This window comes from Carassius carassius, chromosome 48 (assembly GCF_963082965.1).
Source record: "Carassius carassius chromosome 48, fCarCar2.1, whole genome shotgun sequence".
Taxonomy (NCBI): domain Eukaryota; kingdom Metazoa; phylum Chordata; class Actinopteri; order Cypriniformes; family Cyprinidae; genus Carassius; species Carassius carassius.
In genome coordinates this window covers 15,543,614-15,557,269 of record NC_081802.1, presented here as the reverse complement: position 1 = coordinate 15,557,269, position 13,656 = coordinate 15,543,614, and the positions used below count along the sequence as shown (strand labels likewise).

Here is a 13,656-nt window from a genome sequence, read left to right as displayed (position 1 = left end):
TAGTGACGCGCTCCACAAATCCTGTTCCTTTGCCAATGGGTATGTTCATGCCACTTACGAATACATTAAAGGTGCCAAGTCTGATTTTTCGTATTGCAGGTGGCTTGCTGCTGATGGGAACAACCAGGTTTGTGGTTGCTGTGACTCAACATGTGGTCCTGATGGTGGAACTGCTGCTTCTCCTTTTGGAGGTAGGAAGGTGCTTTTAAGCTTGGTTTTTGACCCTTCAAGCACTTAACTTTGGTGTCTGCTTTTTCTAGGCCTTCAGTGGGAAGGGAAGGCCTCGCTCGGTCCTGTAGTGGTTCAAGAGCACAAGAAGACTTTAGCTGGTCTTCAATAAATGTGGGGGAGCAAACTTATTCTTGTTTCTGTTTTTCTTGTCTAGTTTAACCAATTGATTTTGTGCGAGGAAGTGGGTAGTCCTACTGTACCTATTCTCTTGCCAGAAGGAAAGGCTCCCTTTTCTCGTAAGGGAAGTTAATAAACCTTTTAAAGGGACCTGCTGTGAGCTCCCTTTTTTAGGAGTACTGTAAAGGGAATTCTGTTAATTGGCACTTGTGCCAAAAGAGTTCTGTGTGAACGTCCCCTTCCTTGAACAAATCCATGTACAATAGAAGCGCACTCCCAGTATCAACACTGGCACAACATTTTCCACCTTCAGACGGGTTATTTATAGGCTTTACATTTTAGGAAAACGGCAGGCATCGCTTAAGTTCAGTGTAGTATTTGGTGTGCCAAACTTGCAGAACCTGTACTGACGTAAGGGGTTTTTTGTGCAGTAGCAGGTCAGTTAGAATTCTGAAAAATCATTGACGAAATGACACCCAAATAGAACTAATGTTTGGACTCTCAGTGAATGACCTTTTTTGAAAACTGTTGGTTTGTCACTTGTGCAACATCTTGGGCGGTTTCAATACTAAAGGGATACTCCACGCCAAAAAACCGGCCCCAGATTATTGTTTTACTTTCACAGTACGTTAAACATCACTCTCTCACTTGACCTGGAGAAACGGTGCATCAGTTGAAAGTTTAAAGACTCTAGCTTCGATATTTGACCAATGTTTTGATAAAACATTGTTGCAGTGACCGTCATTTATGTCAGGAGTACAAAATAAATAGGAGTCATTTTTAGAATAGAAATTCACCAAGCATTCATATTCAGTCACGTCTGCAGTGGTTTGTGTTCAAATAGGGTTTATAGTCAAAAGTTGCATATACACAGAGATATATTTACTGATGTTTACTTCATATTTCTTCAGTCAGAATCCTCATTTCTAATCATTTTCCACTGATTTACGTGATCTGATGATAATGATCCGCTCCCAGCCCTGTCTCTGTGTGAATAGTCTTCCGTGTGCGCGCTGACAGAGACCGGATTCGCCCGTGTCTTGTCCATCATAACTGTGCATCATATCCCGCCCCATCCTACCCATGATGCATTTCCTGTACACTTCTGTGTCGATATCTGACCACAACCACACAGAGAAACCTCTGTACCCATGAAATATCCAAATAATAAACACACGATTACGTTAGTTAATGGTTGGTATGTGATTTTGGGCGTTTTTATAACTATTAAAAATGTACATCTGAAATGCTAACTTGTGCAGCGACGTAAAAGGCTATAAATAGCATATTTTTACAGCAGTAAAATTCCACATGTGATCGCAAAAGGAGGTTATTACAAACAATCGGTTAATTTTCATGAATAGTCTTATGTAGCTTGATGCTAACGTTAGCTCTAATGCAGCTACATAGCAGGTGCAGTTCTTCTTCATAATGCATTTTGTAATCATTTTGTCAAAGGTTGTAAGAAAATGTTTTGTTGTATTTTTATAGTAAGGCTTTTGATAATAGTGGGGTAAATGTATACTGGCATAATGATAAATGAAGAATCAGGATTTTGTGTCATACCTGGCCCATGTGTGAAAGGCTCGTTTCGTAACAACAATAGAATCATGAATGGGGCAGTTTTGCCGGTCCCAACAAGAGATGATCGCATTCCAGGAGTCATAAATCAATTTTACTAGCCTTCTCTAAAAACACACATGACACGGTCTTAGAAAAGGTTTCATAAATTTCACACTTTGTGAGATTATATTCTGAAATATCAAAATGAAGTATTAGTAGACTTGTGGCTTTAGCTTCATTATGTATCTAAAATCATATCCTACGTCACTTTTAAATAGGTTTTTAATATTTTTACTGACATGTTTCAGCTTACATATATCTCTATTATAACCGTCTGAGTAATTCTGATTCCTGAACAGTAAACTTTGAGGTGTCAGCTTTGTGAACAGATGTTGATTATGTATCTAGTAAGAAAGACTCGTTAGCAGCAACCTTTTAATTTTGGGCATGTCATTCGTGTCTCCATGCTGAAAATGGGGGGTGACAAGTAAGGGGTTAAATTGGGTCCCAAAGACCAATGAAGGTTCTACAGGTTTGGAACGACACGGGGGTAAGTGATTAGTGACACCATTTTCATTTTGGGGAGGAGGATCCCTTTAATATCATTACTTTGAGTTGAGGACAATTGACACGGTTTCTTGTTTGCTTCAAGACAGTCGAGAATTGATTTCCATTTAAAACTTGAGCTCAGCAATTTGAGTTGGATTTAAAACAAAAGCCGCAAGTAATCCACATAACTTTATATTGTGAATATCGGGAACCAAACTACGGTTTGGAAGACAAATTAAAAAAGGGGAACCTTGTGCTGCCCCAGGTTAACAACTGGAGGATGGATAAAGGAATGCACAACCTTACAAAAGGTTGTGAAACCTTGGTTTAATAGTGTGAGGAAAAAACAACTGGGAAGAGGCATGTAATCCCGGATTCTGCCCAACCAAAACAATAGACAAAGAGATACCTCAGGGTTCTGCACGGTTTATTAAAAACACTAGATTTACATGACCAGAGTAACTTCTCCACTAGAAACCACAGTCTGCTCCCCAGAGACAGCCTTGATACGAGTGTCTCTTCCTGAAAGAGAAGTGTTAGAAGTGAGAACGCACTTCTAAAATGCTCAGTTCCTTTTTGTCGAGAGAAAGCAAGAACTCACGTTTCCTGGTGCAGCTTTGCTCACAAGAGCCAGATGATGGATGGCACACCTCTGTACTGCAGTGGATGAAGATCTGACAGGGAAGAAAGAGGCTCAAGTCATAGAATCCACAAGTAGTAAATACACAAATGTTCAAGTAAAGGGGGGCATACGGTTTCCTGCAGAGCAGCCAGTGAGGCTGGATCTACAAATGTGAACATCTTCACAGCAAAGCGCTTGTAGTGGGTTGGGAACTGAAGACCAGACGATCCAGTCACTGGAACCAGTGTGGTCAGATAGCGGTCGTCCTGGTAAGGGCATCTGAAGACAAAAGAGAAGGTTAGAAAGGGTCTCCCAGCAGACTAACTGGATGAAGATTGGCTGTACACGCACCCGTCGATCAGAAGGTCCCACTGGGGGAGACTGAGTGGACTGGGGGTTGAAGTAGTCCAACAACGTCCCAGCATCAGGACAATGTTGGGGTCAGTCCTCTCCATAATGTGCACCTCAACATACACAGGCTCTCGCAGGACTTTTGTGATGGGATAATCAGCGTCACTGTAGTAGGACGTGTAGGCCTCATCCCCTGAGGAACAACACTGGGGTTTAACCAGACTCCAGTTTGAAAGGCTTTAGGCAGACACAGGACAAGACCTTACCTTCAGCACAGCCTTTGGTGACACATTGGCCATTGGCCAGTCTGAGCTCCACCCTGAGAGGTCCAGGAGCAGCTACTGGTGGAGGTGGAGGAACAGAGTTGACCTCCACAACCAGAGCTTCCACGGAAGTTCCCGAATATCTACACTGGAAGAGAAACCTGGACGACACACAGCGAGCTTGTAGCATTTATCAGGGATTAGTGGTCACACCAAGTCATGGATCACCTACTCAAAATGACTGTCCCTTGTGATGGAACCATATGGTCCAATCCCCACTTCATACGATGAGGTCATTCTGTTTTCATACACCACATATCCACCGTCCTCCTGTGAATAGAAACGGTGTCAGCATCCAGTCCAAGCGATGCAGAATAAAACCAGTAGCAGCTGCTAACCATCACGCTCGTGCCACATGCGGTCACAGGGAACTGGTATATAGCAAAGGAAGGTGTAGACCCCACAGGAGCACAAGGTGGGTCGTTTCCACCCAGTAGATGAACCGAATCCAGACTCAGTCGAGGCAAGGTAACGTCTCGAGACACCACTACCACAAACTGACCATCTCGAATACACTGGACAGTCACTAGAACAAGAGCAGGTTAAATTCAGAGAAACGGTTTAACACGAACAGAATAAGATGGAGAACGCTTACCTGCCCTCCCATAGAAACACTGCTGTCCGTTAAAGCAGCAGTTGATAGCTTCACACTCAGCACCACTGATCCCAGGTAGACCACATTGGATCTGCTCAGAATCAGCTACAGCACATTTATCAAGGGGCTCTGCCTGCACTACTGGCTTCTGAAACTGCTGTTTAACTGGCTTCTGAATCGGAAACTGCGGCTTAGGTTGTTGTGGAACTGGCTTCTGAAGCGGAAACTGCGGGTTAGGTTGTTGTGGAACTGGCTTCTGAAGCGGAAACTGCAGCTTAGGTTGTTGTGGAACTGGCTTCTGAAGCGGAAACTGCGGCTTAGGTTGTTGTGGAACTGGCTTCTGAAGCGGAAACTGCGGTGTAGGTAGTTGTGGAACAGGCTTTTGGAGCGGAAATTGCTGGTTAGTTAGCTGTTGAACTGGTTTCCGAGGCGGAAACTGCTGGTTAGTTAGCTGTTGAACTGGCTTCTGGAGCTGAAACTGCTGGTCAGTTTGCTGGATCATCAGAGCTTGAGCATCCTGAAGCGATTTACTCCACTGTGGAACAGCATGACAGAAAGCACAGACCACCAAAATCTGAGCCAAACACCAACTTCCAGCCATTGTTCAACAGCTAAACACAAAGTGAAGCTACTGCCCTTTGGTCTTTTTGTATTCTACAGATTTCAGCTAATTAACGATAGTCCCTCCCTCTTCATTAACAACTGGGTGATTCTCATTGGATCTCAAGATTCAATTCTTATTGAGAAAAAACGCTTATAAAAGCAACACAGAGGCTGCGTCCACATCTTCACTGACAACTCTCTCAAGCCTCGTTCACGCGGACGCTAAACATTCTTTCCAAATCTTTATCTTCGTCTGATACAGGCTCAAACATATCAGGTTTTAATGCCTAATCTCGCCATCGTTCACGCTGGACAGAAGAGATCCGCGCTGTGAAACAGCCAATCAGAGCAGAGCTCAACATTATTGTTCATGACCCTTCCAAATAATTCTAGGGACAAATCCCAGGGTTGTAAATGGACATGTAAAACCGTTCCAGAGAATTTTTGCCCATACCCAAGCCACGTACCTTTTATGTAGATATCATTTAAAATATAGTATCAATGCATTCTATGGCACCTTTAACTGGGATTATGAGCTCATATTTTGGCTGGAAGCAATAATTTGAATTTGAATTTCTCAACGATGGATTTGTTTCTTATAAACACACAGCCTTTCCCTTCACAAGACCGTAATTGATGTGAATTACTTGTGGATTATTTTGATATTTATAATAGCTCTTTGGACTTTCGTTCTGATGCCACCCATTCACTGCAGAGGATCCATTAAAAGAGAGAGAGATTTTTATGAATATTCTCTATTATTTGAGTCATATCAGGCGCTTTTGTAATGACATTCTTTGTCTATCATAGACACACTGTCAAACTTTAATTGTAAAATTGTGAATAAGTGTAGATGAAAATCTCAGATCCTTTTCAAGCCTTCCATTGGCTAGTGACATTCCAGAACGTTCTCATTTGTTAATTACAGGTCCAGAGACCTTTGGAGGTCCAAAGGTAATCAATCAAGCTGAAAGGGGAGGAGCCGCTTAAATTCAAAGCTGTACTTAATGGCAAAGACGAGCACTGGTGGGTATTGTGTTAACGTTTGTCAGGATGGGTCTTTTGCAATGTGTGTTAGTGCTGGTTGTGCTTGTGGTGTTTGATCTGAAGAATGCTTTTGGAAGTTTGAGTTCCAGTCAAAGTCCGAAAAGCAAGAAGCATCAATTGTATCCAGCTTCCAGAGTGCCTGTTTCTTCTCAAGTGCTCGGGAACACTTTGCAGAAGGCCTCTCCGTTTCAGAGTCTCGACTACAGAGGATTTGCACAAGAGCCTCTTGGTCTTCAGGAGAAGCAGGTGTTGCAGGGTCCAGTGAAGCCTTTGGACTGGAGGTTCCCCGTTGTTCCAGAAGTGCCGAGTGAGATGGCGGTGGATTTCCATTTGAGGCAACCTGTGACCCCCAGTAGTGTAGCTATTCAATGCGGTGAGAACCGGATTCATGTGGAGGTACAGCAGGACTTGTTTAGCAATGGTGAACTGATCCAGCCATCTGGTCTGACTCTGGGAGGATGTCCTGTTGTCGGTTTGGTCCCAGGCTCTAAGGTGCTCTTCTTTGAGAATGAACTGCAGGACTGCAACAGTGTCTTGATGGTAAGAGCTGTTAAGTGTTACTAGATTTATTGAACCCTACTAAAAATAGGCCCTTGTTTTGGTATCGACGTTCTAGATTCAGGGAACCATCCATGGGACGGTTCTCTTATAGTGGGAAAGACTCTTAATAACTGCTTACTCGGGTAACCAAGTGTTATGGCAGGACTTGCTAAGATGCCTTTTGGAATGGGTTCTCTTTTTCGGAGAACCCTCTTGGTAACAACGTCAGTCTCCTATAGATGACCAAGGATGAGCTTGTCTACACCTTTGCCCTTACCTACACTCCTGAGGCGTTTGCTGGCACTCCGATTACCCGTGCAGGTGGTGCAGTTATTGGAGTTCAATGCCACTATCAAAGGTAAGCGACCTTTTGTGACTTGTGGCATTGCTTGCAGTGGTGGAACTGGAAGCCCATTTAATTGGTCACTTCTTGAACTGCAGGTTTCAAAATGTCAGCAGTAGTGCCTTGAAGCCAACTTGGGTCCCTTATGCCTCAACGGAGGCTGGTGAAGAAGTCTTGGTGTTCTCCCTGAAGCTCATGACTGGTTTGTGCAGTTTCTCTAGACCTTCTGCCTTCTGAACGAGGCTGTACCTAAGCAGTTCTTCCCTCTTGCAGATGACTGGTCCTATGAGAGGCCTTCAAACTCCTACTTCCTGGGTGACGTTATTAATGTTGAGGCATCTGTGAAGGTATACAACCACGTCCCTCTGCGTGTGTTTGTGGACAGCTGTGTGGCCACCCAAGTACCTGATGTGAACGCCCTTCCGAGATATTGGTTCATTGAGAATCATGGGTGTGTTCATGTCACCAGATGCTGCAGAGTTGACTTGTTCTCGCGTTTGCTCCTTGTAACCACTTTGTCCCTGACAACTACTTTTTACTCCTTAGATGTCTTGTGGATGCCAAGGTCACAGCTTCCAGCTCGCGCTTCATGCCTCGATCCCAGGAAGACAAAATCCGGTTCCAGCTGGAGGCCTTCATGTTCCAGGGGGGATCCAGTCCTTCTGTATGTATGAGTGTTTGAGAATGACCTCTCCCATTTGCTTTGGTTTGTGTCCCCTTACCCGTGGTGTCTCTTGCAGATCTACATGACGTGTGTTCTGAAGGCCACTCTTGCTTCTGCACCTAGTGACGCGCTCCACAAATCCTGTTCCTTTGCCAATGGGTATGTTCATGCCACTTACGAATACATTAAAGGTGCCAAGTCTGATTTTTCGTATTGCAGGTGGCTTGCTGCTGATGGGAACAACCAGGTTTGTGGTTGCTGTGACTCAACATGTGGTCCTGATGGTGGAACTGCTGCTTCTCCTTTTGGAGGTAGGAAGGTGCTTTTAAGCTTGGTTTTTGACCCTTCAAGCACTTAACTTTGGTGTCTGCTTTTTCTAGGCCTTCAGTGGGAAGGGAAGGCCTCGCTCGGTCCTGTAGTGGTTCAAGAGCACAAGAAGACTTTAGCTGGTCTTCAATAAATGTGGGGGAGCAAACTTATTCTTGTTTCTGTTTTTCTTGTCTAGTTTAACCAATTGATTTTGTGCGAGGAAGTGGGTAGTCCTACTGTACCTATTCTCTTGCCAGAAGGAAAGGCTCCCTTTTCTCGTAAGGGAAGTTAATAAACCTTTTAAAGGGACCTGCTGTGAGCTCCCTTTTTTAGGAGTACTGTAAAGGGAATTCTGTTAATTGGCACTTGTGCCAAAAGAGTTCTGTGTGAACGTCCCCTTCCTTGAACAAATCCATGTACAATAGAAGCGCACTCCCAGTATCAACACTGGCACAACATTTTCCACCTTCAGACGGGTTATTTATAGGCTTTACATTTTAGGAAAACGGCAGGCATCGCTTAAGTTCAGTGTAGTATTTGGTGTGCCAAACTTGCAGAACCTGTACTGACGTAAGGGGTTTTTTGTGCAGTAGCAGGTCAGTTAGAATTCTGAAAAATCATTGACGAAATGACACCCAAATAGAACTAATGTTTGGACTCTCAGTGAATGACCTTTTTTGAAAACTGTTGGTTTGTCACTTGTGCAACATCTTGGGCGGTTTCAATACTAAAGGGATACTCCACCCCAAAAAACCGGCCCCAGATTATTGTTTTACTTTCACAGTACGTTAAACATCACTCTCTCACTTGACCTGGAGAAACGGTGCATCAGTTGAAAGTTTAAAGACTCTAGCTTCGATATTTGACCAATGTTTTGATAAAACATTGTTGCAGTGACCGTCATTTATGTCAGGAGTACAAAATAAATAGGAGTCATTTTTAGAATAGAAATTCACCAAGCATTCATATTCAGTCACGTCTGCAGTGGTTTGTGTTCAAATAGGGTTTATAGTCAAAAGTTGCATATACACAGAGATATATTTACTGATGTTTACTTCATATTTCTTCAGTCAGAATCCTCATTTCTAATCATTTTCCACTGATTTACGTGATCTGATGATAATGATCCGCTCCCAGCCCTGTCTCTGTGTGAATAGTCTTCCGTGTGCGCGCTGACAGAGACCGGATTCGCCCGTGTCTTGTCCATCATAACTGTGCATCATATCCCGCCCCATCCTACCCATGATGCATTTCCTGTACACTTCTGTGTCGATATCTGACCACAACCACACAGAGAAGCCTCTGTACCCATGAAATATCCAAATAATAAACACACGATTACGTTAGTTAAGGGTTGGTATGTGATTTTGGGCGTTTTTATAACTATTAAAAATGTACATCTGAAATGCTAACTTGTGCAGCGACGTAAAAGGCTATAAATAGCATATTTTTACAGCAGTAAAATTCCACATGTGATCGCAAAAGGAGGTTATTACAAACAATCGGTTAATTTTCATGAATAGTCTTATGTAGCTTGATGCTAACGTTAGCTCTAATGCAGCTACATAGCAGGTGCAGTTCTTCTTCATAATGCATTTTGTAATCATTTTGTCAAAGGTTGTAAGAAAATGTTTTGTTGTATTTTTATAGTAAGGCTTTTGATAATAGTGGGGTAAATGTATACTGGCATAATGATAAATGAAGAATCAGGATTTTGTGTCATACCTGGCCCATGTGTGAAAGGCTCGTTTCGTAACAACAATAGAATCATGAATGGGGCAGTTTTGCCGGTCCCAACAAGAGATGATCGCATTCCAGGAGTCATAAATCAATTTTACTAGCCTTCTCTAAAAACACACATGACACGGTCTTAGAAAAGGTTTCATAAATTTCACACTTTGTGAGATTATATTCTGAAATATCAAAATGAAGTATTAGTAGACTTGTGGCTTTAGCTTCATTATGTATCTAAAATCATATCCTACGTCACTTTTAAATAGGTTTTTAATATTTTTACTGACATGTTTCAGCTTACATATATCTCTATTATAACCGTCTGAGTAATTCTGATTCCTGAACAGTAAACTTTGAGGTGTCAGCTTTGTGAACAGATGTTGATTATGTATCTAGTAAGAAAGACTCGTTAGCAGCAACCTTTTAATTTTGGGCATGTCATTCGTGTCTCCATGCTGAAAATGGGGGGTGACAAGTAAGGGGTTAAATTGGGTCCCAAAGACCAATGAAGGTTCTACAGGTTTGGAACGACACGGGGGTAAGTGATTAGTGACACCATTTTCATTTTGGGGAGGAGGATCCCTTTAATATCATTACTTTGAGTTGAGGACAATTGACACGGTTTCTTGTTTGCTTCAAGACAGTCGAGAATTGATTTCCATTTAAAACTTGAGCTCAGCAATTTGAGTTGGATTTAAAACAAAAGCCGCAAGTAATCCACATAACTTTATATTGTGAATATCGGGAACCAAACTACGGTTTGGAAGACAAATTAAAAAAGGGGAACCTTGTGCTGCCCCAGGTTAACAACTGGAGGATGGATAAAGGAATGCACAACCTTACAAAAGGTTGTGAAACCTTGGTTTAATAGTGTGAGGAAAAAACAACTGGGAAGAGGCATGTAATCCCGGATTCTGCCCAACCAAAACAATAGACAAAGAGATACCTCAGGGTTCTGCACGGTTTATTAAAAACACTAGATTTACATGACCAGAGTAACTTCTCCACTAGAAACCACAGTCTGCTCCCCAGAGACAGCCTTGATACGAGTGTCTCTTCCTGAAAGAGAAGTGTTAGAAGTGAGAACGCACTTCTAAAATGCTCAGTTCCTTTTTGTCGAGAGAAAGCAAGAACTCACGTTTCCTGGTGCAGCTTTGCTCACAAGAGCCAGATGATGGATGGCACACCTCTGTACTGCAGTGGATGAAGATCTGACAGGGAAGAAAGAGGCTCAAGTCATAGAATCCACAAGTAGTAAATACACAAATGTTCAAGTAAAGGGGGGCATACGGTTTCCTGCAGAGCAGCCAGTGAGGCTGGATCTACAAATGTGAACATCTTCACAGCAAAGCGCTTGTAGTGGGTTGGGAACTGAAGACCAGACGATCCAGTCACTGGAACCAGTGTGGTCAGATAGCGGTCGTCCTGGTAAGGGCATCTGAAGACAAAAGAGAAGGTTAGAAAGGGTCTCCCAGCAGACTAACTGGATGAAGATTGGCTGTACACGCACCCGTCGATCAGAAGGTCCCACTGGGGGAGACTGAGTGGACTGGGGGTTGAAGTAGTCCAACAACGTCCCAGCATCAGGACAATGTTGGGGTCAGTCCTCTCCATAATGTGCACCTCAACATACACAGGCTCTCGCAGGACTTTTGTGATGGGATAATCAGCGTCACTGTAGTAGGACGTGTAGGCCTCATCCCCTGAGGAACAACACTGGGGTTTAACCAGACTCCAGTTTGAAAGGCTTTAGGCAGACACAGGACAAGACCTTACCTTCAGCACAGCCTTTGGTGACACATTGGCCATTGGCCAGTCTGAGCTCCACCCTGAGAGGTCCAGGAGCAGCTACTGGTGGAGGTGGAGGAACAGAGTTGACCTCCACAACCAGAGCTTCCACGGAAGTTCCCGAATATCTACACTGGAAGAGAAACCTGGACGACACACAGCGAGCTTGTAGCATTTATCAGGGATTAGTGGTCACACCAAGTCATGGATCACCTACTCAAAATGACTGTCCCTTGTGATGGAACCATATGGTCCAATCCCCACTTCATACGATGAGGTCATTCTGTTTTCATACACCACATATCCACCGTCCTCCTGTGAATAGAAACGGTGTCAGCATCCAGTCCAAGCGATGCAGAATAAAACCAGTAGCAGCTGCTAACCATCACGCTCGTGCCACATGCGGTCACAGGGAACTGGTATATAGCAAAGGAAGGTGTAGACCCCACAGGAGCACAAGGTGGGTCGTTTCCACCCAGTAGATGAACCGAATCCAGACTCAGTCGAGGCAAGGTAACGTCTCGAGACACCACTACCACAAACTGACCATCTCGAATACACTGGACAGTCACTAGAACAAGAGCAGGTTAAATTCAGAGAAACGGTTTAACACGAACAGAATAAGATGGAGAACGCTTACCTGCCCTCCCATAGAAACACTGCTGTCCGTTAAAGCAGCAGTTGATAGCTTCACACTCAGCACCACTGATCCCAGGTAGACCACATTGGATCTGCTCAGAATCAGCTACAGCACATTTATCAAGGGGCTCTGCCTGCGCTACTGGCTTCTGAAACTGCTGTTTAACTGGCTTCTGAATCGGAAACTGCGGCTTAGGTTGTTGTGGAACTGGCTTCTGAAGCGGAAACTGCGGGTTAGGTTGTTGTGGAACTGGCTTCTGAAGCGGAAACTGCAGCTTAGGTTGTTGTGGAACTGGCTTCTGAAGCGGAAACTGCGGCTTAGGTTGTTGTGGAACTGGCTTCTGAAGCGGAAACTGCGGTGTAGGTAGTTGTGGAACAGGCTTTTGGAGCGGAAATTGCTGGTTAGTTAGCTGTTGAACTGGTTTCCGAGGCGGAAACTGCTGGTTAGTTAGCTGTTGAACTGGCTTCTGGAGCTGAAACTGCTGGTCAGTTTGCTGGATCATCAGAGCTTGAGCATCCTGAAGCGATTTACTCCACTGTGGAACAGCATGACAGAAAGCACAGACCACCAAAATCTGAGCCAAACACCAACTTCCAGCCATTGTTCAACAGCTAAACACAAAGTGAAGCTACTGCCCTTTGGTCTTTTTGTATTCTACAGATTTCAGCTAATTAACGATAGTCCCTCCCTCTTCATTAACAACTGGGTGATTCTCATTGGATCTCAAGATTCAATTCTTATTGAGAAAAAACGCTTATAAAAGCAACACAGAGGCTGCGTCCACATCTTCACTGACAACTCTCTCAAGCCTCGTTCACGCGGACGCTAAACATTCTTTCCAAATCTTTATCTTCGTCTGATACAGGCTCAAACATATCAGGTTTTAATGCCTAATCTCGCCATCGTTCACGCTGGACAGAAGAGATCCGCGCTGTGAAACAGCCAATCAGAGCAGAGCTCAACATTATTGTTCATGACCCTTCCAAATAATTCTAGGGACAAATCCCAGGGTTGTAAATGGACATGTAAAACCGTTCCAGAGAATTTTTGCCCATACCCAAGCCACGTACCTTTTATGTAGATATCATTTAAAATATAGTATCAATGCATTCTATGGCACCTTTAACTGGGATTATGAGCTCATATTTTGGCTGGAAGCAATAATTTGAATTTGAATTTCTCAACGATGGATTTGTTTCTTATAAACACACAGCCTTTCCCTTCACAAGACCGTAATTGATGTGAATTACTTGTGGATTATTTTGATATTTATAATAGCTCTTTGGACTTTCGTTCTGATGCCACCCATTCACTGCAGAGGATCCATTAAAAGAGAGAGAGATTTTTATGAATATTCTCTATTATTTGAGTCATATCAGGCGCTTTTGTAATGACATTCTTTGTCTATCATAGACACACTGTCAAACTTTAATTGTAAAATTGTGAATAAGTGTAGATGAAAATCTCAGATCCTTTTCAAGCCTTCCATTGGCTAGTGACATTCCAGAACGTTCTCATTTGTTAATTACAGGTCCAGAGACCTTTGGAGGTCCAAAGGTAATCAATCAAGCTGAAAGGGGAGGAGCCGCTTAAATTCAAAGCTGTACTTAATGGCAAAGACGAGCACTGGTGGGTAT

At 43.4% G+C, this 13,656-nt stretch overlaps 2 protein-coding genes across 2 annotated transcripts; both read right to left on the bottom strand.

Annotated features, from left to right (window-relative positions):
• Window positions 1-2,872: 2,872 nt before the first annotated feature.
• LOC132131593 (zona pellucida sperm-binding protein 4-like) lies at window positions 2,873-4,964 on the bottom strand. The gene is made up of 8 exons (XM_059543656.1): window positions 4,352-4,964; window positions 4,095-4,282; window positions 3,929-4,026; window positions 3,700-3,857; window positions 3,434-3,626; window positions 3,214-3,361; window positions 3,062-3,134; window positions 2,873-2,982 (listed from the first exon to the last, which is right to left on the bottom strand). The coding sequence occupies exons 1-8, from the start codon at window positions 4,950-4,952 to the stop codon at window positions 2,906-2,908; spliced, it is 1,536 nt and encodes a 511-aa protein (XP_059399639.1). The 5' UTR covers window positions 4,953-4,964; the 3' UTR covers window positions 2,873-2,905.
• Window positions 4,965-10,540: 5,576 nt separating this feature from the next.
• LOC132131622 (zona pellucida sperm-binding protein 4-like) lies at window positions 10,541-12,624 on the bottom strand. The gene is made up of 8 exons (XM_059543683.1): window positions 12,020-12,624; window positions 11,763-11,950; window positions 11,597-11,694; window positions 11,368-11,525; window positions 11,102-11,294; window positions 10,882-11,029; window positions 10,730-10,802; window positions 10,541-10,650 (listed from the first exon to the last, which is right to left on the bottom strand). The coding sequence occupies exons 1-8, from the start codon at window positions 12,618-12,620 to the stop codon at window positions 10,574-10,576; spliced, it is 1,536 nt and encodes a 511-aa protein (XP_059399666.1). The 5' UTR covers window positions 12,621-12,624; the 3' UTR covers window positions 10,541-10,573.
• Window positions 12,625-13,656: the final 1,032 nt, after the last annotated feature.

What these genes read in the sequence shown, in the direction of transcription:
- LOC132131593 (XM_059543656.1), bottom strand. Translation starts at nt 4,952, where the DNA reads ATGGCTGGAAGTTGGTGTTTGGCTCAGATTTTGGTGGTCTGTGCTTTC. An exon ending in CATGTGGCACGAGCGTGATG is followed by an intron (nt 4,027 to 4,094) that starts GTTAGCAGCTGC and finishes TTCTATTCACAG; the next exon opens with GAGGACGGTGGATATGTGGT. An exon ending in TGGGACCTTCTGATCGACGG is followed by an intron (nt 3,362 to 3,433) that starts GTGCGTGTACAG and finishes TTTTGTCTTCAG; the next exon opens with ATGCCCTTACCAGGACGACC.
- LOC132131622 (XM_059543683.1), bottom strand. Translation starts at nt 12,620, where the DNA reads ATGGCTGGAAGTTGGTGTTTGGCTCAGATTTTGGTGGTCTGTGCTTTC. An exon ending in GTGTTTCTATGGGAGGGCAG is followed by an intron (nt 11,951 to 12,019) that starts GTAAGCGTTCTC and finishes CTCTTGTTCTAG; the next exon opens with TGACTGTCCAGTGTATTCGA. An exon ending in CACCAAAGGCTGTGCTGAAG is followed by an intron (nt 11,295 to 11,367) that starts GTAAGGTCTTGT and finishes GTTGTTCCTCAG; the next exon opens with GGGATGAGGCCTACACGTCC.